The sequence below is a fragment of the Suillus subalutaceus genome, assembly GCF_016647625.1.
Source record: "Suillus subalutaceus strain FC151 chromosome Unknown DFJ58scaffold_165, whole genome shotgun sequence".
Lineage (NCBI taxonomy): Eukaryota > Fungi > Basidiomycota > Agaricomycetes > Boletales > Suillaceae > Suillus > Suillus subalutaceus.
In genome coordinates, this window is record NW_024540414.1 from 12,015 (window position 1) to 38,429 (window position 26,415).

At 43.6% G+C, this 26,415-nt stretch overlaps 10 protein-coding genes across 10 annotated transcripts; 4 read left to right on the forward strand and 6 right to left on the reverse strand.

Annotated features, from left to right (window-relative positions):
- Positions 1–7,330: 7,330 nt before the first annotated feature.
- Positions 7,331–8,114, reverse strand: DFJ58DRAFT_846249 (uncharacterized protein; the record flags this gene model as incomplete). The annotated part of the gene is made up of 5 exons (XM_041393277.1): positions 7,331–7,361; positions 7,492–7,573; positions 7,738–7,826; positions 7,876–7,900; positions 7,973–8,114. 5 exons carry the CDS (start codon positions 8,112–8,114, stop codon positions 7,331–7,333), a joined length of 369 nt encoding a protein of 122 aa, XP_041237874.1.
- Positions 8,115–8,717: 603 nt separating this feature from the next.
- DFJ58DRAFT_846250 (uncharacterized protein) lies at positions 8,718–9,378 on the forward strand (the record flags this gene model as incomplete). Its single annotated transcript, XM_041393278.1, has 4 exons — positions 8,718–8,855; positions 9,013–9,086; positions 9,208–9,286; positions 9,337–9,378. 4 exons carry the CDS (start codon positions 8,718–8,720, stop codon positions 9,376–9,378), a joined length of 333 nt encoding a protein of 110 aa, XP_041237875.1.
- A 938-nt stretch (positions 9,379–10,316) lies between these two features.
- Positions 10,317–10,871, reverse strand: DFJ58DRAFT_734065 (uncharacterized protein; the record flags this gene model as incomplete). The annotated part of the gene is made up of 3 exons (XM_041386403.1): positions 10,317–10,454; positions 10,529–10,687; positions 10,716–10,871. The coding sequence occupies 3 exons, from the start codon at positions 10,869–10,871 to the stop codon at positions 10,317–10,319; spliced, it is 453 nt and encodes a 150-aa protein (XP_041237876.1).
- Positions 10,872–11,276: 405 nt separating this feature from the next.
- On the reverse strand, positions 11,277–11,477 carry DFJ58DRAFT_668597 (uncharacterized protein; the record flags this gene model as incomplete). Its single annotated transcript, XM_041382717.1, has 1 exon — positions 11,277–11,477. The coding sequence occupies one exon, from the start codon at positions 11,475–11,477 to the stop codon at positions 11,277–11,279; it is 201 nt and encodes a 66-aa protein (XP_041237877.1).
- Positions 11,478–12,598: 1,121 nt separating this feature from the next.
- Positions 12,599–13,454, reverse strand: DFJ58DRAFT_846251 (uncharacterized protein; the record flags this gene model as incomplete). Its single annotated transcript, XM_041393279.1, has 5 exons — positions 12,599–12,799; positions 12,849–13,027; positions 13,086–13,125; positions 13,148–13,243; positions 13,293–13,454. 5 exons carry the CDS (start codon positions 13,452–13,454, stop codon positions 12,599–12,601), a joined length of 678 nt encoding a protein of 225 aa, XP_041237878.1.
- Positions 13,455–16,015: 2,561 nt separating this feature from the next.
- DFJ58DRAFT_668599 (uncharacterized protein) lies at positions 16,016–16,363 on the forward strand (the record flags this gene model as incomplete). The annotated part of the gene is made up of 1 exon (XM_041382718.1): positions 16,016–16,363. The coding sequence occupies one exon, from the start codon at positions 16,016–16,018 to the stop codon at positions 16,361–16,363; it is 348 nt and encodes a 115-aa protein (XP_041237879.1).
- A 64-nt stretch (positions 16,364–16,427) lies between these two features.
- On the forward strand, positions 16,428–16,916 carry DFJ58DRAFT_718801 (uncharacterized protein; the record flags this gene model as incomplete). Its single annotated transcript, XM_041384529.1, has 1 exon — positions 16,428–16,916. The coding sequence occupies one exon, from the start codon at positions 16,428–16,430 to the stop codon at positions 16,914–16,916; it is 489 nt and encodes a 162-aa protein (XP_041237880.1).
- A 785-nt stretch (positions 16,917–17,701) lies between these two features.
- DFJ58DRAFT_668590 (uncharacterized protein) lies at positions 17,702–18,307 on the forward strand (the record flags this gene model as incomplete). The annotated part of the gene is made up of 1 exon (XM_041382714.1): positions 17,702–18,307. A coding segment is annotated over one exon (606 nt), but the record flags the coding sequence as incomplete, so codon positions are not given.
- A 1,918-nt stretch (positions 18,308–20,225) lies between these two features.
- Positions 20,226–20,626, reverse strand: DFJ58DRAFT_625596 (uncharacterized protein; the record flags this gene model as incomplete). Its single annotated transcript, XM_041381106.1, has 2 exons — positions 20,226–20,495; positions 20,543–20,626. Coding segments are annotated over 2 exons (354 nt in total), but the record flags the coding sequence as incomplete, so codon positions are not given.
- Positions 20,627–20,629: 3 nt separating this feature from the next.
- On the reverse strand, positions 20,630–21,748 carry DFJ58DRAFT_718802 (uncharacterized protein; the record flags this gene model as incomplete). Its single annotated transcript, XM_041384530.1, has 4 exons — positions 20,630–20,642; positions 20,695–21,200; positions 21,261–21,378; positions 21,666–21,748. The coding sequence occupies 4 exons, from the start codon at positions 21,746–21,748 to the stop codon at positions 20,630–20,632; spliced, it is 720 nt and encodes a 239-aa protein (XP_041237883.1).
- Positions 21,749–26,415: the final 4,667 nt, after the last annotated feature.

A 26,415-nucleotide genomic window follows, 5' to 3' on the forward strand; every position in this document is an offset into this window, starting at 1 on the left:
AAGAGGGTTCAGCCACTCGGGAGTCGCCGGAATGATCTGTACAGTTGGGTGCACAGAAACATATGCTCCCACTAACTGTGGAAGTCAGGGATGCACATCATTTTCTTTGTCTGTATGGAGCCATGCAACAAGTTTGTGCTGTTTCATATAGACAAGGAAACCAATGTGATACACACTCGGATGGATATTGGAGTGAGCGGAGCAGGTCACTCGTATGGAAGGCATGCTTGGTGTGATCGCAATAACAGAAGGTTCACGGCGCACAAAGAGAGGTGACACTTTTCTATTCTCTTTGTTGTCTACCACGAAACTGATTTTTTTTGACAAAACAACGGCTCAATTTCTCGACTCACATCCCCCAGGTGCACCCCTTCCACCACCTGCACTTGTTCCTGCTGCCAGTGAAACAGTGCTGTCAGCCCCCAAGCTGCAGCCCATCCCATCTTTGACATCTGTGTTAGTATATCTGTAGGTACTCATACAATACACACTTTGAAGCAAACTCATTGAAGGCAACAGAAATGGCGTGAAGGGTCACGTGCTTATTTCCCTTTGAGTCATGTCAGTCTGAGGTCAGTCTGAAGTTCACACGAGCCAGACTGACATTAGACCTATATAACATATTCAGACAACTGTCTGTCCGCATAATGGATGAGAAGTACCTGCTGTTTTCTCATACCCAAAAGGATGGCAGTGAATTTTGCACACTCACCATAGAAGTTTTACTCCTCAATCTGCCAATTGGCATGTCTGTGCACCACAACACACTGGGACTTAGAATGTTAGGATAATTTACTGTAGTGCAGTAACATATCATGATCAAGGAAAGCTCTTCGGTCCCTCTTGGCATGTTACGAGAGCTTGACATCAAACACTAAGTTCCCTTCTCCCGATGAACACCTCAAATTTCTGGACTCCAAATTTCCAGATGGGCCAGGTTTCCATACCCATATTCTTTCACTTGCATTGAGACGTCATTGACGTGTCATTTCACATACTGCGATCAAATGTATCCTAGCAAACTACTCTTTTCCATCAAGACAACTGATGACAAGACACTCTGCATCAAGTTTGTCTGTCGCTACTCTAAGGAAGTACATCAATGATGTGCTTCTGGCGGCTTTGCTCGAGCACTCCTCGGCTTCGAACAGCTGCCAGGCAGATGGTACATGATTGTGATGGAGATGATCACAGACGATTACTGTTGTCTTGGGGAATCTCCCGTTCCTTACCCTCATCACGATGCGCTTTCTGCGGGACTCTGATCTCTTCATCAAGAAAGTTATGTTCATGGAGACATTCGGAACACAAATGTTATGGTCAAAAAGGACCGCAGCCCTGGATTCAACTTGGTTGATTTTGACTGGTCCGGGATAATAGGTGAAACCTGATACCCAATGAACGTATATTGAGGAAATCGTCTCTGGAGACCTGATGGAGCAGAAGATGGACAGTTGAACCTGGCTGAACATGATATTCAGATGTTGCACGCCATGTTTCCAGTCAGCACCTTTGAGTAATGTACTATAGATAACTTAACAGCCATCTATCGTCTCCTAGAAAAATGTGTGGTCATCATGGGGGTGCCTGTGAATAGCTCAGCAATATCGCACAGTGCATGTGTCGTCGGGTTTGATGAGAAGGAAATGAAGTCATCCTTCGCAGTATTGGGTGTGGGGATGGCAGCTGGTGAATGTCGGATGTAACAGTCATGCGGGGAGGATGTTGAACAGTCTTCTTCAGCGTGATCCTGCAATGACTTCCCAATCGCTGCATACCAGACCCCAACAGTCCCATCCAGAGAGAATGAGACGGAGTTAACCCAATTATTAGAAATTTTGTAAATGGATTTGGGTGATTATGTGCTTATTTTATCGATATCCTTAGTATGCTTAACTGATTCCAGTATATTTTGTCATCTAACATTGGTAACATCATGTAATAACGCATATACGAGTCAGTACAAAGTTCCCTCTGAGAATCTCAGGAGCGGCCCCCAAACTCTCCTGAATTCTAAATTTTGAGTGTCAACGCCATGGGTATCTACTAGGACAAAACTAGACAAGTTGAACAACTTGGATGTGCAATTGAAAAAAATGCAGAATTCAAATTTCTCAACATAGATGGGTTGACTTTGCAGAGAATATTTGCAGATGAGGATGCATGCAAAGAAGCACTCGGACCAGCCCATACAGAGGATTTATATTTGTAAACATGGGAGACCTTGATCTGTCTTCATGCCTTTCATCCAATGTTTTTGGTTCCACTGGTGTGTCCCTGTAAGCATCACCCTGATGACTTTCTCACTGAGCACCACACTGGATGCTATCATTTTCACTCACACACCCACGATCACCTGCTACCTTCTGTGCGTCCTTTGGGCAGATACCAATGATAGACATTGACTCCATAGATTCTGACGATTCCTCAGGTATATGTTCCCCCAGCCCCTCCTCCACCTTCTCACAAAATCCACCACATGCATCATGCAATCCATGCTGGACGTCTGTTTTCTCCCAACGCCTTTCAACAGCAATGCTAATGGTACGTATCCTGCGCTTAGATATGTCTATCCTGACTTTGTTAGGGCAGGATAAATCACGTTGACCGACTTTTTTGTAACATCCGATGCTACTACCATAAAGTCGACCACCCAGCAGCCAAGCTCCTTGTCATCGTGTCACAAGTTCAAGAGTCTGAGGTATGTCCTTCTCCATTTTATTTCTTCTTTACTTGTTAACTTAAATCCAGATGGGTGACTCTACCAACAAAATCATCATTCTCGCAACTTGAAGAGAACTGCTCAAGAAACCTTCTGGTGATGAGCCTCCACCCTAACAAAGCCTAAATCAGGGCATACAAATTTACATGTGCCAAAGACCTCAGTGAATTCGAAAGTGAGTCACTTCCTCTTCCTGTTTACGTTTCCTCATAAAGTGTCGCAGATCTATTGACATCTGGCCTACTGTCCCCCTTCACACAGGAATGCCTCATCACAGCCGCCAATCCTGTCAGGTTCACTCGCATTGAGGAATAACAACTTGACAGAGTATGCCCTCCACCATCCCGTTGCCTTATACATCTACTGTTATTCAATAATCAGTTCTTTAAAGAGATCGGCAATTCAGGCGTAAAAGTCATCATTGCAAGCTCATCCACCAACAACCTCGCCCCACACACCCCAATCACTTTGGCATTGCCGTTCTCAAAGTCCTCTACAAATTCGACCTCCGCTGCATAGCTCGCATTGTCAACTTCACGCCTCTCACGTGCATCAGCGCACCACACCCCAGAGGAAGCAGACTACATTGACATCTTTGAGATGACGGAGATTGGTGGAGACTGCGTCAACATCCTCCATAGGGGAGCAGCAGACAACCATCTCAATGATTTCAAGTGCAATCGGAAATGCCATCAATATGATTAAATCCCTTAGGAGCTGGGCATATGGGATGAGGCATACGGGAGCACATGAAGTAATATCTGAACACTCGCTGAGAACACTTTGGTCACCCCATTTCAGGTACCTCTTAGGTTGTATTATACCTATAGAAGTAAAGGCCTAAGAGGTGCTTTTCAGGCGGTCCGGCCAATGTTTTCTGGTCTTTCCCCAAGTGCATAGAGTCAAAAATGAAATGTATTGAGCATGGTCCAGGGACCAAAATAATTTTTGCATGGGAAAGACCACCAGGCAACTTTAGACCATGCATGCATTGGGAATTTCCCATGGTGTAGGGGTGTCAGGAGTCCTATTATGACCCATAATTTTGGGCAAAAAAAAACACTTTGGTCATCCTCAAATGCCAATTTCTTTGGAAATTTCTCACTATATGTATTGCATCTATGCCCTACACCCTCCATAAACAAATCTTCTCATATAATTGAACAATATATCTGGTGGGTATATGGAAAAAATGAAAAGTGATTACTTTAATTGAACCTCTTGATGAAAGTTGTAGCATGTGTTAAGGCAAGTCTATATGTGATCATACCTTATCACAATTTTGATGGGAAGGTGAGATATGGCTGTAACAAAAATCGTTGTCGGGCTTGTTTACAAAAAAAAAAAGTCATTATCCTTGATGAAAGTTGTAGTCCTAGTGAGGGCAGGTCTATACCTGCACATTTTTTGTTAATTTACTATCATCTGGGAAATATATAAGCTTTGTGCGAAAACAATAAACAGGGAAGACCACATGCTTAATGGGAAAGACCATGGAATAATACTTGTCTAATAGGGAAGACCACAAGCTTAATGGGAAAAACCATAGGCATAAAAGAATGTCAGAATGAGCAGTAAGAATACTGTGGGGAGTGGTACTGTACAATGTCCATGATAGATACCCACAAACAGTCATAGGTGACCCATAGAATGGAATGCAAAAGGATTATGACGACAAGGAGTCCATTGTAGATGGTGGGGATTTAGGTGTGACCGTATACAGGAACGTCCATGGTCTATGACTTATCGCACGCAGCTGGAGTCTATCTTCTCTTCTTCGTCCTCCTCAAGGATAGGCTCCTCCTTCTATGTCATAGTCTGCTGCAAGCTCATTGTCAAAGATTACCTGGAACTGCAGTAAAGGAATGATGAATTGTGTCACACTACGTACATGAGTGATCAGGGCTTTCACGAGTTTGTGGGTATACGTCCCATATTCAGCAATATTAGAGCAAAGGCACTTTGTGGTGTACGAAGGAAGTTGGGGTTGAAAACGATTGCCAGGACTTCAGCTGTCATTTGGTTGTGTTCCTTATAGTCAGTTACTCTGGAGTAGTAGCATCTATATATTCAGCTGACAAAAGAAACAAGCACAAAAACTCACCTGTGGAGATTTTCAAAAGGTCAAAGTTGGCCTGAGGAAGCCCATGCACAACTCTGAATACAGGTAAGCCGCGAGTTAAGATTCTTGAGCTCTGCAAGAACATGAGCATTGGAAAAAGACCATTGATGGAATGGATTTTACTCATTGCCTCAATAGCATTGAAATAGGGCAACAATGGGAAGACAGGCTTGGGAGCAACATGAACCATGACTTTACCAAGTCACACACAGCATGATGAATATCATTATCGGGGGTGATAGGCCACTCTGAGACTCGAGTTGCCTAGGGAATCAGCAGTTAATTACAGTGCACCCTATTCCAGATAGAAATCATACCTCTGTTAAAACTCTCAACTTCAGATGTAAAGTAGCTTGTGGTCAAGTCGAATGTTACCTTGAGGTCCAATAAAATGAATGCCAAGATGGAAATATGGACTTGGGGACGTTCTGGACAAACAAGGACAAACAAATCAAATGACTTGATGCTCCCAGTGCGTCTAAAGAGCTCTGAAGCCAACAAATTACAATATTATACTCAGACAATGACGATGCTTACAAATTGAGCAGCTGGAATGCCCTGTTTTCGCTCTGGACAAGAAAGCTGGATCCATCTTGCTGGAAATGACAGGGTCCATTTCGATTCAACTGGGCGATGTGAATGGATGCACGGCATGCGATTAAATTGTCTGGCGTAGGCTCAGCTTGCGTTACCTACTCTCCAATGAGTGGCAGCCCCGATGGTAATATCCATGCCGTGTGTGACTTGGTCAAGTCATGGTTCTGAGCCACCAACTTAAGATCCGGCTTCTCGGCCACAAGATGTACTACCCATTCAGATGACGGTAGGAGACCCATGAGGTTTGCACGTAGGTCAGCGAGCACTTCAGCTCGTCATCATCTTCTCAGCTGTCTGATTTCTTTGACAGTCCTTCAGGGAACTTGGGTGAAGCTGTCTGAGGTTGCTGTCAAGGGTGCTCAATATAACTCCCATGAATGTCAGCCCAACCCAAATGTCTGCAATGAACCTGGGTGATTCTCCTCAAATTAATCCATGGGACCTTCTTTTCTAGTGCAAGTGCATGGAATGTTGTACGGCTGGATAGGCTTGTCTACCAGCTTGCCAACCCTTTCCCAAGCATCCAGAAGGATATGCTCCACAATTGCTGTTATCTTGAACTGAGTGGAGGTGGACACTCTTCAACTCTTAGACAATCTTATCTTTGTGGGACTCTCCACATTTTTGAAACTTACGCGCTGTGTCCCTTGATGTTGGTTTAGCTGTTTCCCTCATAACTGGGCGACCATCTTGATATTCTCAAGACTCATTCGGCATGATCAGGCCAATCTTTCTGGTGCAAGTCTGAAAATTGTATTGTTCCTGCGTACAACGACGACTGCTCAGCTGTTTCTCCACTGTTATCAGGCAAGTTTTGTGTCGAAGAAACCTCCTAGGATGGTGACAGTGATCATGCATGGAACTGTCATCATTAACGAATGACTTGGGGTTGCGAATACTGCAAGAAAGCCTAGAGTAGATAAAGCCACGCTGTTGGGTTACAATCAACGTCATCTATATGCCTTGTGATGAGTTGATTACCTGGTGGTCCATAAGAAAGAGGGAGCACTATAAATGACTGCAACTCTGGTACGATTGTCATTGAGATGCTGAGACTACATGTAGCATTGAATCAGCATAGAGAGAAAATCCTAGTAGGATTACACATACTGCAAATTCCAGAGACTTCATCTTTTCACCGAAGTGTCGAGCAGTGACACCTGCGAGTATGCAGTGGACATTGAAAATGAGTGAAAGAGAACATAGTGTCCTTGTTATCACTTGAGATCCGATATCCAGAATAGCGAGTATGCTAGCGTCCACCGCCATGATAACACCCGCCTCGATAATGGAAGACGTAAATTTGCACAGCTTTCTGATTTCAATATAGGTAAATGCGTGTACCAAAGTGCTGTGTTTCACATTATCATCATTGAAACGGTCAATGAACTGCCTGATATCCAATGAGTTGACAATACCGTTGACATGGATATTTTCTATATGTTCTAAAACAAGTGTGGGCACTCCAAACATTGCAGCGGTCACCAGTAAAAGGGGGAGAGATCACTTTCGCTTGAAGCCTTCTATGGAGTGAGACCACTGTGGGAAACACAACACGAAGAGAACTCTGTAAAGTACTCTTCAAATGTTGGGTCAAAATTGCTATGCCTAGCTGCTATTCAACCCTAAAGAATTTCTGTACTAGACTCAGAGCTCAGAGAGTAGAAGTATCATCAAGCAAAAGACTGTGATTCAGACTGGTACTGACACTGGTGAAAGGGAGACATGATTATGCAAGCAGTAAAAATGCGAACATAAACTAAGGAAAGTGGGTAAGTGGAGGTAAGTAAAAAGGGGGAATATCAGCCCAGGGAAAACTATATTGTCACAGCGGTATCATGCTTCATGGATGTTAGTGGCACAGTCATTTTCCAGTAAACCGTAGTAGTTTAAAAATTGATGATGACCTTATCCAGGATCCTATAAGTTAATGCAAAACTTCAGCTGTGTCAGTCGTGAAATTCCTACATAATATGCTCCATATCCTTCCTATAATTATTAGGGGTAGGTTCCATTTATGTCGCTGTATAAATGGGTGAAGCAAACATACCACAAAATGCTACTCCTTCCTCTGTCATTAAATTGTTGGATGAAAGATGAGACTCTGTGCGATTCCATCCGAAAATAAAGCACTATCATATTTGAGTGACATACTGAATCTAATGATACAAGATATTATTTTCTCTGTTTGCTCATTATTCTGAAACAATGAAGCTGCTGTCGATTGTTCTAAGGTCAGTCCTTCTATAATGTGTATTTAATTCAGTTCTGTGACATATGCACCCAGATGTCTTACCTGCTAAAAACCATTCCAAGTGAGCTCGAAGCTCATTCGCATCAGAAGGCCTCATTTCATAATGATGTGGAAAGAAATTGACATGCTTCCTGATTTATATGTCCAAGTGGTGTTATTTTATGGACCAATGTTTCTTACCAAAATTGTGCTTCAAGCTCAAGACCTATGTATTTGAGTTGGACAGCATGACGTGCGTTGGCGGGGTATCGTAACTTATGTTTATGATTCCACTCACGTGTGAGCCCACACTCCTGAAAAAGCAGACTTGCATCGAACACATCAAACCAAGCAATGACGTGCTGCTTTGTGTCTGCACAATAATATTCATAGTGATCCCCGTCCTGCTTTGCAACAGGTTCAATGACCAGGAACCACATATCTTCTTGCAGTCTTCTGCATGCTGCATGTATCCAATTATTCAGGTTATGCAGTCGATCGCGCGAGCACCTCTTTATGTCGGTGCCTGTATATGTCTTCTGTACAATCGTAAGAAACACTGAGTTGAATATGGATGATCATGTGTTGCTTACTGTCTTCCAGGAAAAATAGTACATAATGCCTGATGGGTGCACGATCCCCTCCCAATCACCGTACACTTCATCCCTGTTTGATCACCAGCTTCAGTTGGTTTCGATTGAGCTATGTAATACAATCCCATACCGGAATGCATCGGCTTGTTTGGACTGAATAGTATAATCAGCGCCCAACAAAGGATCACTAGGATGGAGATTAGGTTGGGGAACGCACTTAAGAAATCAGTAAATAAGCTAACTGTATTACTGCTTTCGAGTGCTGTTGCAACTCTGATGGCCATGAAGGTATGCTACGACTTAGTAGATGTCGGTTGGCGTCTGTCTGAACCATTTTCTCAGTTCCAGCAACATAAACAAGACACATCTTCAGTCAATCTTCAGTCAGTAATAATTTGATTTCCGATATATTCTCCACATCGCTGGAGTTTCTATGTTACACTAACCCTCATGGCTGAGTCATCACCCCCAGTAAGAACTGGTTGTGACGGGAGAGGGCTGTATGTGTTGGGATGTATTGATGAAAGTGGTCAGAAGAAAGATACCAGCAGGGCACATTCTATCTTTTGGTTCTGCAGGCGTGCCCCTGTAAGCATCATCCCGTCACCCCGTCCTACTCCACGACTTTCTCACTGGATGCTAACATCCTCGCTCACACACCCACGATCATCTACTACCTCCTGTGTGTCCTTTGGGCAGATACCAAAGGCTGACATTGACTCCATAGATTCTGTCGATTCCTCAGGTATATGTTCCCCACTGGCAGCCCCTCCTCCATCTTCTCACAAAATCCACCACATCCATTATGCAATCCATGCTGTACGTCTTTTTCTCCCAACGCCTTTCAACAGCAATGCTAATGGTACGTATCCTGCGCTTAGATATGTCTATCCTGACTCTGTTAGGGCAGGCTAAATCACATTGGCTGACTTTTTCATAGCATCCGATGCCGCTACCACAAAGTCAATCACCCAACAGTCAAGCTCCTTGTCATCGTGTCACAAGTTCAAGAGTCTGAGGTATGTCCTTCTCCATCTTATTTCTTGTCTACTTTATAACTTAAATCCAGATGGGTGACTCTACCAACATGATCATCATTCTCGCAACTTGAAGAGAACTCAAGAAATCAGAGAACCTTCTCATGATGGGCTTCCACCCTAGCAAAGTCTTTGACATTATTTGTGGACATTCATCTAACCGGATCCATGTGTAGTGACAAGGCAATAGATGATACTGTAACACGGTATCGAGCAGTAGAGTTCATGACAGGCATAGGGGAATTTCATCATTGTTATCTAAGTCACCTATTTTGCACCTTCAGGCAGGCTCTTCGTCATTCAAAAGTCAAGCTCACTTGGGTGTGTTCACAGCCGTTGAGGACTCCGTACACCTCTAAAGAGATCGATGTGATCGACAACCTGTAGGTTCCATAGTATAGTGCGGCTGTCCGGCTTTTTGTTCTGCAGTTACAGTGTCATATTGTGATGGTGCTGGTGCCAGCCCCTGACTCGCTTATTCCTGGCATGTTTTGTATCCATCAAATTAAACACAAACCAGTCTTTTGTATTTCATTTCTGGTAAATGACTGCTAATCTCATGTGATTGTACTGTCAATGCATGATGTTTTTCGACTTGTAACCAAATGAGTCTATCTTGACCAGTCTTGCTAAGCAGCCAGACAGGACAAACAGTCTTTTCCTTTTACCACGCCCTGATTCCTGAACATTCACTCATGGATGGATTTTTCAAGGCCCAGGTCAATTCCACCAGCTAAGTAGTGCTCTCTTGCTGAGATATCTAATACAACGGCCTGCTGGGCATTTCAGGACCCTCCCTTGTGTTTTTTTTTGTGGTTTTCTTTTTTTGCAGTGTTTCTTATGTGACTATGAGGGGCACCGGCAATCACGTGGAAGATAGGGATGCTCAGAGATGCCAGAGTTGCTTGATGTAGTACTTGCAGAAGGACACAAATGTATGGAGTTTGCCAAAGGGGAGTCGGTGAGCTGCCGGTGGGTTGTGCGTACAGGTGCAGTGACCGGGAACTGGGGCTCACGGGCATGTAGATGCAACCAAGAGGTCCTTTGGATTGAGCGAGGGGTCTTCAAGTGATGAATGACTCCTGAGCACTCCAGTGGTCTGTGATGTCTCCTGGAGTATATAAAATATATCGGGGAAATCACATCTACGCTAGGCGATGGTGACGGAGGAGCAAAGGAAGGTGTCAGCAGTGTCGAGCATGTTGCTGACGTGCCAAGGTATACAGTTTGCTCGTTCTCTTTGTCCTCTGCAGGAACAGCCACAGCTAAATTGGAAGTCATTCTCGAGTTGAAAACCCAGGCTTCCCGGTTTGTGCCTCCGAGAACAGTCCTAGCAGTGGGGGTTTCTGACAGCAACGAGCCAATGAGTCCGATGTGGCCAAGCTATGAATGTGTCAACTGGAACAGAGACTTGGACAGGGGGCTTGGGGAGGGAGAGGGGGCAGAAAACAAGCGACTGGGATGACTGAGATGACTTTGGAGTGAAAAAGACTTCATCAAGCAGTGATTCGCTGAAACTGTGGGGGCTTGCAAGATTAGAGGACAGTCCTGCCAGTGAGGAGGCCATCAGTATATGCGTCGGTATCTATGCCCCCCATAGACTTGCAAAAACAAATTAGTCCCAAATGATTTTTCAATACTAGTATGAGTGCTATATATCTTGCCTGTCTACAGGCCTGCAAACGCCTAAACAGAAAGATAGATAGATATGTATTTCGTGATCCCAGACCCCCCATACCCATTGCTTCGCCTGTTTTCGTAAAGCATACTACTTTGTATAATGTTCATATATTCACGATGCAGTATGGGAGCTACCCGGATATTATCTATAGTACGCTACTTAAACTCAATGAAACATGTCGTGCAACATCTGAATATCATGTTCAGCCAGAATCAACTGTCTGTCTTCTGCTCCAGCAGGCCTCCATAGATGTTTTCCTCGATATACATTGATTGGGTATCGGATTTCGCCTTATTTTCCAGACCAGTCAAAATCCACGAGTTTGAATCCAGGGCTGTAATCCTTTTTTGCCATAACATTTGTATCCCAAATGTCTCCATGAACATAACCTTCTTGGTGAAGAGATTGAAGTTCCGCAGCGAGTGCGCCATGATGAGGGGAAGGATCAGATAGTTCCCCGAGACAACAGTAATCGTCTGTGATAAACTCCATCACAAGCATGTACCAGCCACCTGGCAGGTGTTCGAAGCTGTACAGTATTAGAGCGAAGCCGCCAGAAGCAGATCTTTGATGTACTTCCTTAGAGTAATGATGGATGAACTTGATGCAGAGCATCTTGGCATCAGTTGTCTCGGTGGAAAAGAGTAGCTTGGTGGTATCCATTTGATGGCAGTATGTGAAATGACAGAAATGACATGTTGACAATGTCTTGATGCAAGTATAAGAATATGGGTATGGAAACCTGGGATCTGGAAATTCCGAGTACAAAACATTAAGGTGTGGATCAGGAGAAGGGGACGTAATGTTTGATAACATGTGCTTGTAGCATTCTGAGAGAGACCGAAGAGCTTTTCTGAGCGCACCAATGTGCCGCGCGACCATCACACGCATTTTGGTATCGGTGTGGTGATGAAACAGAGGTAAAGCAGTCGAAATCACCTGCATGTTCGGATGCATGCTCCAAACAGCGGCTGAGAAATCAATGTGTGACCCTCTAAATTGTGATCAGTGCATTGCAAGTTGTGGAATACTAGAAACCTAAATGCAGGCTTCTCCTTCGAGAAAGAGGCCATGGAATGTATATAATATGAAAGGACTTGCATGTGGGGTTTGGCCTTCGTGGACCCTATCTCATTCTTGACTTCGGCAATTGCATAGTGGAGACCTTTGTACTGGATGTCACCGTCGGTGGTGTAGTTGCCGCTGTCAATTGTTGTGGCCCTTATGTCAATGTTGTGCGGCTGCAGGGGTTCATGGAATTTGGAAGCTCGTCCTGCCTCGTCTTTGAAGAAGCCAGACATAGTTACCGACAATGCCATGACCAGCTTATTATCGGCTGGCGTTGGCTCATGATTTTCACAGTCATCCATGAATGCACCGAAGATTGGATGAAGTAGCGTGGTGGGTATAGTATGTGCAGCCGAAGGTGGTCGATCCCAGTGAATGGTGAGGTCTGGGTCTTTCTGTATGTCTTTGAATTTAGAAGGTTTCGCCTGACTAGAAGGAGCATTCTTAGGAAATTTCCGGCTGTACTCTGAATGAAGTTGCTGCGTCCTACTCAGGAGTGTGGGCGACGGTTGCAAATGAGTATGGGAGCCATCTGGGAGGCAGTGTCAGCTCATCTGCTGTGTCAGAGTGATATCAACAGGTAGCTCACCGGCAGGTGGGCATTGGATCACAATATGCAGATGCTTATGCTGAGGAGCATTGTCAAAAACCTCTAGCACTTCATCTACAGGTGATATTGACTCCATCTCATTAAGTTCAAGACTCTCAAGAGTGCGCTTGAGCACGTCATCGACAGGCAAGTCGACCTTCCAAAGTCTCAGCATAAGATCAGATCACAGGCATCAGACCACTCACCTTCCATAGCTTGAGACTATCAGCGGCAACATGGTCAAATCGTGGCTTCTTTGCATCCTTGATAGCCTGTTGGAGGGCGCTGACACTCGCTGTTGGTGCAATCTTGATCTCAAATACATGGCGAGGAACATCGCCCAAGACAATGCAGTTGAGTTGGAGGTGGAGCAGTCCAGAAGACACTAAGTCAGACCACGATCAGTAAGGAGGAAAGGGTGGCAATATCAAAAGACAACTCACCGGCAGGTGGGCCTTGGATCACAATGTGCAGATACTTATGCTGAGGAGGCATTGCCAAAAACCTCTAGCATTTCATCTACAGGTGATAGCAAGTCCATCTTGTTAAGTTCGAGACTCTCAAGAGTGTGCTTGAGCGCATTGTCGACAAGCAAGTTGACCTTCCAAAGTCTCAGCATAAGATCAGATCACAGGCATCAGACCACTCACCTTCCATAGCTCGAGACTATCAGCAGTAACATGGCCAAATTGTGGCTTCTTTGCACCCTTGATAACGTTTTGGAGGGCGCTGACACTTGCTGTCGGTGCAATCTTGATCTCAAATACACGGCAAGGAACATTGCCCAAGACAATGCAGTTGAGTTTATACATTTGACATTGAGGACAAGAGTAATAGTGTATTGAGCAGTGACTGCAGTGAGTGGTGCAGTGACAATGCACTAACAAAGCCAAGCAGCCACACCACGTGACCGCAGCGCAACGATCGGGGAAATAAGTTACAGCCCAAAATTCAAATGTGTCTGTTATGCACCATGGTGTGCTCTCTTCCAGCCCTCATCCAGCCTGATGTGTGTCACATTCTCTGTGGACGGCGAGCATATCCTCAGCAGAGGTCGAGATAAGAAGATCTCAGAGCGGGCAGCACCAATTCACATCAATTCACAGGCAAGTTTCCATTCTTGATTCTCATGTTACAATTTGAGCATCCTTCATATGTATAGATCCTGGCTATTACACCAGCCTGCTATGCGTGTGTAACCGGTGATTCAGTGTCTACCGCTGAAGAGTTATTCACCCAAGACATCCACACTGACGCCAACGACTATACTTCATATGCTCATCGCTCATTCATTATGGCCCGAACACACAACTGGGACCTCGCCTTTGATGATGCAATCAAGGTGAGTTATACGACTCCAAAGTCTCGTCAGTGAAGAAATATACAGCAATATTTAATGTGGAGAGGTTTGGAGCAAGCCAGAGCAACCTGAGAGCTATGTCATCTTGATATAGAGTGATTGTGACATTTTTCAGGTGGGCCCATGTGGGAATGAAAGAGGATAATTGGTCGAGCTCGAACATCAGTTCTAGTATTCTCAGACTGTGCAGGGTGGATGGGAGCTGTGAGATAGATTGCACAATAGGCTGATGGACATCATCCATATGAGTCATGCTAGGATCGAAGCACATGGACAATTCCTCTAATGCTAGGAATCTCCGAACATATTGTCAAGCGCATAGGATTGGCCGGTAAAATTGACAGAGAGAGAGAATATTTGATTGTTGTAAGGCTGAAGAAGGCTTTATAATATAACCCAGCCACTTGTGGAGTCGGGACACACAAATGCCAATGAGAGCAGACGTCAGCAATGCTTGAGCCATGAGTCATAGCAGAAAACCCACTGCTCCCAACCTTTGCAATTGAGTGCTACAAACTGCCTGTGCCATAGACTGGGTGTGTCAATGGTAATCTTCCTCCATCTTCGGCATATCTTGGTAACAGAAGGGGAGCTTCACGCGCCTGATAGGTGCAATGAGTCATGCAGTGGTGAGAGGGGGGGACATAGGTTGGATGTCTGGGGGGCCAGCTTTAGTGGGGGAGGTGGGAGACAGTAGTGAAAGATTCTGCATAAGATTTCAACTGGCAAGCGCCAGAGAGCTGATGTGAGTCCCTTGTGCAGATTCAAGGACTGGGTGATCTTGTCCCTCTTTTTGACCAATTGTCGGTGAATATTATCTATGCTATCCATGACAGTTTCTAGGCCCAAATTTCATCCAGGATTGCATCCAGCTGCTGTTGGCGTTCGGTAATGATGACATTTATGCTTTGGTCTTTGATGATGGCTGCAGCCTGAGAGTGATCGAGGTTGGGAAATTTACAGTATAGGGTATTGAGGTCTGCAGGAATCTGGTCATCATCAATAAACAGGGCATCCTACTATATATCACACAAAATTTGCATAGTATCGCTTGTGAACGTGTAACCTAGAGCCGGTGTTTTTTTAATATATTCAGAGGCATGTGCCTATAAATTGGGCACTTACGATTCTAAGGGTAAATTTGTAAGTTGGTATTGGTTAGCTCTAGGTTATGGCTAGCTCAAGTGGCACAAAATGGGCATTTTCCAAAATATCAAAAATGCACAAAACAGGGGGGGGGAGATCTGGGCATTTTCCAATATCTCAAAAATGCGCAAAACAGGGGGGTCCATTTTGGGCATTTTCCAACATGCCAAAAATGTGCAAAACAGGGGGGGGCGATCTGGGCATTGCTGACAAACCCAAAAATGTGCAATACAGGGTCCATTCTGGGCATTTTCCAATATCTCAAAAATGCCCACAACAGGGGGGGGGCCGATCTGGGCATTTCTGACAAACCCAAAAATGCGCTGAACAGGGGGGGTCCGATCCAGGCATTTTCCAACATCTCAAACATGCCCACACCAGGGGGGTCTGTCCTGGGCATTTTCCAACATCTCAAAAATACCCACAACAGGGGGGTGTGATCTGGGCATTTTCCAATATCTCAACAATGCCCACAACAGGGGGGGTCCATTCTGGGTATTTTCCAATATCTCAAAAATGCACACAACAGGGGGGGTCCAATCTGGGCATGTCTGACAAACCCAAAAATGCCCACAACGGGGGGGGGTCCGTTCTGGGCATTTTCTAATCTCTCACAAATGCGCTAAACAGGGGGGGTCCAATATCAGGCTCCTACCCACTGCGGCTGGAGAAGAAAGAGGATGGTCTGCTATATCTTGAGTGTTGTGTTACATCAGAATTCCCACAGCACAAATATTTAAACCCAGCCCAACCTCATTCCTCAACCTCTCCAGCAGCAGCTGGAAGAAAACATTTGTAAACAATCTCAGCCACAGCGGCAAAAACCTGCGGCACTTGGAAAAATTTGAAAATATAGTAGGTATATGTATGTTAACGTTAATTAAATATAGAATATCCCATTTGAGCATCACATGTTGGAAGCCCCCAGTTTGGGCGCAGGAGTGCTTTGGAAAATGGCCATGCATTTGGCAGATCAAAGTCACACAAGCATTCATTGAAAACAACCGTGACATTGTGTGTATTGCTGGGACATCAATGGGGAAGACTATGACATTTTGGATGCCTTTACTCTTCAAACCTGGCCTTCAAATTATTGTAACTCCGTTGAACCAGCTCGGGAGACAGAATGTTTCATCGCTGGCAAAAGCAGGCTTGCTAAGTATATCCATAAGTTCAGAGACAGCTAGCTGGAGTAATTTTTGCGTGAGGATCTAACATGTATGCTATGGGTGGACAACAACTTACTATAGCATGGTCTTTTACACAGGACATTGAAGATATGAAATACCAGGGCGTCATCATTAGTCCGGAGCAGCTTATGAAGCCTGGAGGAGAATTCAAGAAACTGCTGTGCAAACCACTTTTCACGCAGCAGATTATTGGTATAATCTTTGATGAAGTGCATTGCATTGCAACCTGGGGGGAGTTTCATCCTGAATATAGAGAATTAGAGTGTCTCTGGTACATCCTACCTCGCTACATCCCTTTCATGCTCGCATCTGCAACACTCACTGTAGATAATCTCACACATGTGAAGCGGCTACTCCACATGTATTCTGACAAGCTTCTCACCATCCAAACTTCTGTCGATCATGCAAATATCAAACTCTGCATCCATAAAATCATGTACTCACTTTCATCATATCAAGACCTATTGTTTTTAATACCTGACGGCTGGAAGGATGGTGATCCAGCACCTCCAAAGTTTCTCATCTTCTTTGACGACATTCAAGATTCCATAGCGGCAGCGAAAACAATCCAGAGATGACTCCCGTCAGCACTGCAGCACAAGATAAAGTGGTTCAACTCTGACATGACAACACAATTCAAAGAAGACGAGCTGGATCACCTGATATCTGGAGAGACTTGGGGGCTTTGCACCACAGAATCATTTGGAATGGTAAGGACACCAGTATGCATCTAGTAGAACAATATCGTAGCTAATCATGGTCATGTTGTTTAGGGAATGGATGTACCAGATATATTACTTGTTATACAGTGGAAAGCCACATGCAAGCTGGCTACTCTATGGCAGTGATGGGGCGTGCTGTCAGAGATCACTCACTCCAAGGCACAGCAATATTATTTGCTGAAAAAGAGTATTTTGATGACGTGCAGGAAGAAAGGCGCCGGCGGCAAGAGACAAAGGAGACAAAGAAATGCAAAGCAGACGAGAACAAAGAATGTGCGGCCACAAGACGGCGTACCCAGCTACATCCTGTAAGCAGGCAGGATGATGTACATGAGTGGGAAAATAATCTTCCTGAGGACGTCGATAGTGATGGTGGCAGAGTGGAGGCAGGTGATCAGGAGCTAAAAGGGCAGTTGCAGTCGAAGTTGGAGGGAAAGTCAGGTGGGAGTGCACGGAAGAAGAGGACATTAGATCCTGTGATGGATTGCTTGATTAATGCTCACCTGCAAGGTACAATCCAGTGTTGACGCAAAGTCTTTCATGTCCACTTCAACGACTCATCAGCTGGTAATATATTTGCCAATTGTGGGGCCGTTGCTTAGCGCTTATCAGTGACTCATTGCCTTCTATGAACAGATCCAGACCATGTTGCATGTGACCCATCAAATTCTGACGGTTGCACCTGCTGTGCACCACTCAAACCAACTGTCTGTTGCGATATCCATAATCCCAACTCTCTCTCTCAAAACACTACATCTTTACCTTCTAAAATTGTCCACTGTTCACGCACTCTCAAGTTCGACATGGGACCACTGGAATTCCAGCTCCATGACACTCTGGAAGAATGGCGAGAGTCGATGACCAGGAGAGTATACGGTGACTCAACACTTAATGACTATGGTCCTGGTGTGACAATGCTGGACTCAGTGTTGGACCATATCATTGACTGCGCTCACCATCATAAATTTTTCACTACCAACGACCTACATAAGGAGACAAAGTGGTCTGCAGTTGACCACTTTGGTAGTGATGTCATAGCTATCATTCAGTGCATCATACCAGTTCCTGTGCTCCAAGCTATTTTCACTACTGCTAAGTGTCCACAACCCAATGTCCCATCTACTTCTCAATCTAGTCACTCAGTAGTTGCTCGAAAGCAAGTTAGATGTGATGCGTGTGGCATCGAGGGACATACCAGTAAGTTGTCTCTACTGGCTGACAGCAGTGACTCACACCATCAATCATGACAGAGCGTAGCCATGTTTGTTTAATGAACCAATCTCGTATTGCATCAAGCTCATAAACCACTGCCTACAAGGAAAATGTACAGTGGCTCAAAAAACCGTCCGTATGTTTTGGCATTTTTCACTATCTATAATATTGTGTGAGAACAAACAAATGCCTCAAAAACATGCTTATACCACATTGTAGTATGGCTTCAGGGCTTTCATTTGAGCCCTACACCGTGGGAATCGGTGGAGATATGGTGGAGATACAAGGCTCACAAAATGGTGACTCATGTGGACAGTTTTTTGACTCAAGTATTTTACAGTAATAACCAGGTATTCTAGTATTTTGTATGACCTCCCTTGGCTTTAATTACTGCCTCTATCCTTCTAGGCATACTCTCAATTAATTTCTGGCAATCCTCAGCTGTGATCTTCCCCAATTCCACTGCTACTCTCTCCCAAAGCTCCCATACTCCTTTAGGGGGGTTTTCATAGGCTTGAAGCTTTTTCTTGAGTGTTCCCCAGAGATGTTCAATGACATTGACATCAGGAGACTGTGCTGGCCAGTCAAGAACATTGATGTTATGTTCTTCAAACCATTCCCTAGCTCTTCTGGATGTGTGCTTGGGATCATTATCCTGTTGGAAAATGATATCTTCTTCATCAATCCCTGATTCTGCCAAGCTAGGCAGCAAGTGGTCATTTAAAATGTCCACATACTGCTCAGCATTCATCTTCCCCTCAACCTCAGCAAGCATTCCCACACCATTCCATCCCATACAGCCCCATACCATTAAAGAACCTCCTCCAAACTTGACAGTCCCATTAACCTCTCTGTCTGTTAGGCCATCTCCCTTCTTTTTCCATACATACACCTTCCCATCTGACCCAATCCTATTGATTTTGGTCTCATCTGACCATATAACATGCTTCCAGTCCTCTACAGTCCAGTGTTGATGAGCTAAGGCAAAGGCTAGTCTTCTCTGCCTATGTTTGATGGAGAGAAGAGGCTTTTTCTTCTTTGTTACTGCCTTGAGATGAGCTGCCTTGAGAACATTCCTCACAGTTTGTGAAGAGACAGGGGTAGTGATGGTGGAATTGATATAATGGGTGGCTTGGACAGCATTATCAGCCTTTCCTGTAGTGATATGTTGGATAATAGCCCTTTTATCAGTAGAGGTAAGCTTGGATGGACGTCCTCCACAAGAGTTTTCCTTGTCTGGGTGGCTTTCTTTGATGAACTTGGCCACAGTGGACTTGCATATTCCAGTTCTAGAGGAAATTTGGCGAGCAGAGAGGCCAGCATAAGACAGAGAGAGGATATTATCTCTTTGAGCAGAGGAGATGGCTTTCATGGTGATTATGACTATGATACATGAGATATTCTGGTTTATATAGTTAGATATAGTCATAAAATAACATAATGACACCACTTTATAATTTATATAATAGTGGCATGATTTTTATGGTGTCATAAATAATGATTTATATAGTTTTAATATACACTCAAAAAACTGTCCACATGAGTCATCATTTTATAAGCCTTATATCTCCACCATATCTCCGCCGATTCCCACGGTGTAGGGCTCAAATAAAAGCCCTGAAGCCATACTACAATGTGGTATAAGTATGTCCTTGAGGAATTTGTTCATTCTCACACAATATCATAGATAGTGAAAAATGTCAAAACATGCGGACAGTTTTTTGAGCCACTGTATATTGCCATGCTGGATGTTTAAGTTGCGCTCATGGACAATAACAGATACCTCAAGCGGCTTCCAACACATCTTTGTCTAATGCAAGTTCCAACACATCTTCATCTAATGCAGCTCCAAGCTGTTATTATAATCCTAGTTCTACCGCTACATCCTCTAATGTCGGGTGCTCCTCTAATGCTCCCCCCCCCTTCTATTCTACTATCTGCGCATTGTTTATCTATTAATTCAAGACCTTTAGTGTAGAGATCAGGAATAGAGTGTTTACTTTTTCGTCCAAGCACAGGTTCATGCGGGGAGTGCTGTGCTATGTACCTACAGAGCTCAATGAATGTCTGCGTCATGTCAACAATAGCGTGTTGAGTCGTGAGGTGTGAGTGCAAGAAGTTTTCTTCAAAAACCCGTTGTAAGTTGTGATAAACCTGGACAAGGGGAGATTCCAAGATTATACGGTCTATAGTGTGATTAGAGCTCTTGCCTCTGTAATAAACCTAGACGTCATTAGCCAATGTATTTTGGTGGTACAAAAATAACTCACCTTTGTATACAAGTTATTTAACTCCATGCACCAGTCAACGGCTCGGAAGCTGCCTGCTTTGCCCGATGGGTTCACAAGAATATGATATCAAATAGCTCTCCTAAGTCATAATTTGAATCAGCTCGTGTTTTGACAAACAAAAAAAACCTCACTGCAAGCCATCTGGGTATATAAAGTGAATATTGCATAGAGAATCCGACATGTGCGTCGCATACTTATGCTTCCCAGTTGCCATGAATAACAGGATCCACGCAACAATACAAGTTTCCACCTGCCCAATATCCCCAATATTCATTGAAAATGAAAGTTCCTCATATAGTAGCATGTACTTGTTGAGGAGCAGCGCGTTTTCATACTCCCCATCGCACTGAGTGACATCTTTCGATCTCATCCGCCAAAGTCTGTCATCAGCAACATACCCCTTTGCAATTACATCTGACATTGCAAGCAGATCTTCAAATAACGGCTCTGATGCCACAAAGGCATCCAAGTCCACATGTGTGGGATCACATTTTTTTACTTCCACTCTCCAACAATCAAGGCACCTGCAAATACCAGAGTAGGTGATGAGCTGGTGCATTCTACGAAACCCAGGCTTTGAGCCATATATGCCTGTTTCTTTAGGTCGAAGGATCCCAATGTCTCGCATCAAAGTGTTCTCATCTACTCATGCCAAGGAATGCTGCAAGAAGGTGCGCCAGATGGCATCTGTGCTCACCATCTTCAAATGAAATAAACCTGGAATGAAGATGACATGCTGGAGGCGATTCCAAGGTGTGCTTTCAATGGTGCATCGCTGGAGTGCTGCTTGAAGACATTCGCCTGTGCCAAGGTTGCTGTGGAATAGCACAATGTATTCCAACACATCTAGTACTTGTGGGGGATCACAATCTGCTGAGTCTTCAATGTCCCCCTGCTTCAGTAGCTCAAGTACTGAGTTAATGTTCCCAGATACTGTCGAATTGCTGATATCCATTGCTCGCAAGGCTAAAATTGGTGTCTTGGTCATGGGGATCATTTCTACTGACTCCGGATGTTGAATGCAGTCCTGAAATTGACGGAAGTATGCAGGCCTGAACTTGATTAAATCGGAAAGGTCCTCCAGGAGTTGAAGTGGTCTCACCATGACAGACCGGCTTCGTTTAAGGGGTCTGGATGTAAGGTAAGTAGATCCTTCCATCCTTTCTTGGTTGTTACTATGTTCATGGAATCCACTTGCGGGTTGAGTGGCAATCTTTCCCACAAGGCTTTTGAGCAATGCAAGTTGTCAAGAGTAACATCATGCTGTAGTGGAAAAGGAGGCCAGCAGTAAGATGTTTGAGCATGTCTTCTGACTTGTCAACTGTATGAACAGTTGATTTAAGGTCCACATCAAATTATCATATGCATAGGATGTGAGAAGTGTCTGCCCCAGAGCGGAAATGCTGCGGTGAGCTTCCTTTGACAATGACATGACAGCCGTATTGATTGAATCAACAGAGACACAGATTCCCATCCACAATAGTGTCTCTATGACCTTTTGAGGTGCGTGTGCAGACTGCAGAAAGATACTGAAGATGCTTTGAATTGTGTTTGATTTTTGGTTCACAGTCTGCATGATTATGCTGAAAATAACGACCTTTTTCTAGCAGAGGAGTAACCCCCCCCATTTTTCATGCGCATCTAATACTACTTATGATCATCACCAATTTATTATGATGCACCATTATCTTTTCCTGTTTCACTAATGTGTCAGCAAAAACTCTCATTAACCCATCCAACTCTCTGTCACCAAACACTTCCCAATAGATATCTTCTTCGTCACTATCTTCTGGACCTTTGGTGCCTACTTCTACACCAACATACTTCTTCCCTGTAAACAGAAGCCTGTCAAACAGACCCCATGGTGTTGGTGTGAGAGCCGCTGCATGCCTTTCCCGAGCAGATCCATATTAAATTCCTCTAGTTGCTCTACAGAGGTGTGCGACACAGCAAAATGAGAGCCATGTTTCTTTGCTGACAGATCCCTAATCTCCTGCACACATACATCACTCATGATGTTGCTTGCCCACTCCTGTGTTGTTTCAAGTTGTGAGTGCCTCACAAGAAGCTCTGTGATACGATGACCATTGTTCAGAAGATCAACCACTATTTCGTCGTTTGAATTATCATTATTGGACAGTATATCGATCAGGAATTGTGAGACTGAGATACTGACGATATTGAACACTTCCATGATCACATCTATCCAATCTCCGAGTCCGAGACTCATCTTGGGCGACTGTACAGAAATAGTATCTATATGTAATTAACGTTAACATACATATACCTACTTTAAATATTTGTGCTGTGGGAATTCTGATGTAACACAACACTCAAGATATAGCAGACCATCCTCGTTCCTCTCCAGCTGCGGTGGGTAGGAGCCTAGTCCAATATGGGCATTTTTCAACATGTCAAAAATCTGCAAATCAGGCGGTGTCTGTTAAGACCGTACTCAAGAGGTATCAGATCCGAAGGGCTTTGGCCTCAGCTCGTGCGCTGTGCCCCTTTCCTGAGTCTTGCCCCTTATTTCAGAGTGCTAGAGTATTGTGTCTAGTGAGACGGATAAGTATCATAATGGATCTGTTAAGGCTTCCGGATATTTAATGTATAGAGTAACAGCTAATCCGGATCAGATCCGAACTAGAAACTAACGGGTGAGGACTGTTTGAAGACAGAGGCAGATATATAGACTATAGGATCAATCCTAAGTCTCGGAGTAGACAAGAGTATCGTACTCAAGTCCGGACGGATAACGGAAGGATTTAGAATCCAGATGGAATGAGTGCAATCTAATATGATATTCGAACTGATCTACTACAGCGCATGTACAAGGGTTTATATACTACAGATAACTAACAGAATGATCAATAAGCAAAGATGCAAGGCTATGTATGAAGTATAAGCAAAGTATGTGCACAGCGTATTGGTAAGTCGGATGGATCACAAATCATGAACTGGGAATGAAGTATACGTTAAAGCGGATCAGTAAGTGTAGCGGATCAGTAAGCATAGTGGAAGTAAAGGATAACCGGTATACCGGTGTACAGGAATACCGAAAGGAGATGAATGATAGTTAGAGTTATATGAACAGGACATGAAATAAGAATCAGATCGGATCTGTGGACCAGATGACAGATATGTCCATCAGATCTGGATCGGATCTGAGATCCGGATCTTTGGATCTGTACCCGGGTATATGGTATATGACAGTGTCCAATATGCGCATTTCTGAGAAACCCAAAAATGCGCTAAACAGGGGGGGTCCAATCTGGGCATCTTTCAACATGTCAAAAATGTGCCAAACAGGGTGGTCCAATTAGGGCATTTTCTAATATCTCAAAAATGCACAAAACAAGGGGGGCTCAATATGGGCATTCTTGACAAACTCACAAATGAGCAGAACATGGCGGGTCTGATCTTTGCATTTTCCAATATCTCAAAAATTCCCACAACAGGCATATGTCCAATCTCAGCATTTCTCACAAACACAATAATGCGCAGCACAGGGGCGGTCTGATCAAGGATCTGCTTAGGGGGGTCCATGATGAGAATTTTCCAATATACTGAACAACATTTTGAAAATTTTAACATCACTTTGAGTGCTGACTCAATCACCTTGGGGCATTGGAGCTTCATAAGGTGCAGCACACTATCCATGACTTCCCACAGAGTGGGAGGAGGGTTTTGTCAGATCCAAATCCCCAGGCACCTATACCTCAATGCATGGGAACCCTTTCGAAAAAACTGTACAGTTGATTGATCATGATGATCATGGATACACTAGATGATGATTTCGTACAAGTTGTCAATATGCTCCACATTCATCAACAAAACTCACGGTCTGTCGTCTCTATAGAGACACATTCAAGGCAACGTGCTCATTGCAAACAGATTACATAATTGATCACAATCTTTGAAAACACCAATTTGTCAAAGGCATGTATGCTAGGCCAGCTGGCTTTTCTGCTGAGAGGGTACATCCTCAAAGTTGTTGTCCCAGTTGTCTGTTTGCTCTCCCTCTTGGATTTTAGGCGACATTGCTGAAGAGTTTCCAATGCCAACAGTGTAAATGAAAAATCCATCATGACATGACAACAGTGCATTGATGTTGGTTCAGTGCCTTGTAAGTGACAGTCCCACCAATTCAACTTAGCGAGAGTGTTATTGAGGTCTGTGACTCAGAGGGAACCAGCCACTGCTGCTGCTGTAACACTGCAATTATGAAGAAGACAGCATCATTGTATGTGATATGCATGAATCAGACTGATCAGAAAAATATTCTCTCCCATGCTGATTGGTGACTGATAACATTTGAATCATACCTGCACACTAGACTGGAATATGCTATCTGGAGTGAGCCAATGGTTGTTATTGATAAAATTGACAGCTTTGATGACCAGTGTGGGATGTTATTCTGTGAGCGGTGTCATGCATAGTATGTTACTCATACCATGACATATACATAGCAGGAGTAATAAGGAAGGTAAGGGTTAGTACACCAGACTGTATCCTATCACCGAGTTACCCCATCATTTTCCCCTTAGTTATTAGCTAGTATTTTCACTTTCCAACTTCACTTCCATTTTTCCATGAATTTCTATTTTGTTCCATGGGATTCTATCTCTTTCTATTTTTCTAGGCATATTTAACCATCAGACTTCCTCTCCAGCCACAAAGCATGTTTGTAAGCTTGTCATGTGACTGGTTAATAATCTGATTTGTAAGGATTCAACTTGACTCATCATGATTTTGTCATGATTTGTCATGCTTTGTAAGACTTGCAAGTGTATTTATAATCCACTTAGTAAGAAGGCTGATTCAGCTCACTCAAAAGATTGGTTTGTAAGCATGTTCTTACCAATCCATGGGATGACTCATGTCTTTTATTCATCTTTCTTTGTAATATTACATTGTATAAATAAGCTAGTTAGTAAATCAGCTGACTCAACACACTAAAAAGATTGATTTGTAAGAATGTTCTTACCAATCCATGTGCTGAATCATACTTAGTAAGATGACCTCCAAAAAGGTATAAAAGGAGCCCATTTTGCTACTGTGAATCTAGACTTCCCACTTTAAACCTTATTCTCAAAACAAGTGAGATTACCTAAGAAATAAAGTGCAGGAAAAATTAGTGCCTTAAAGTAAGACTAAGAAACATCTATCTGAGTTATATACTATCTTACAGGGGTTGACTACATAACAAACTAACCTACTAAAACTTAAACTAAACTTCTTACATACAAATAACCTCTCTCATTTACAGGAAGGGAGACACAAGCTAAGAGAACTACTTTACATTGAGGCAAACTATCTTAGGGTGAAACAAAACTATTCAATTGATACAGGCCTCAAAGCAAACCTACAAAGAGAAAACAAGAAGGGGTCATTTTTAAGTAAACCCTCCCAAGAACTCACACGTTATCTACCACAAAACTAGAAAAATTGTAGACCGTGTACTTAAGGACTGGCAAGAAGTCTTATCCTATATAGTTGTTCTGTCAATGTATATGCATTGTACATAAGACCCTTAAGTAAGAGGACAGCGGTGTGACAACCATATTCTCGCTGGGCTCATATGAAGCTACTATGCAAATCCCAACTGTGGATTGGAAGGATCCTCAATTATTCATGCAGATGAGGATGATGTTCTTTTTAATGAAGCTAATCGCCTCAATGCATGTATGTCTGAGTAGAATTAGAACTGAATACATGGTAATGATATGATTTAGTATGATACTCAGAGACAATGTATATAAGCACAATACTCAAAGACAACAGCACTACAACACCAGCCATGGCAGTAGAATTTACAACTTCCACATATTGAAAAATGAGCTCTATTGCTT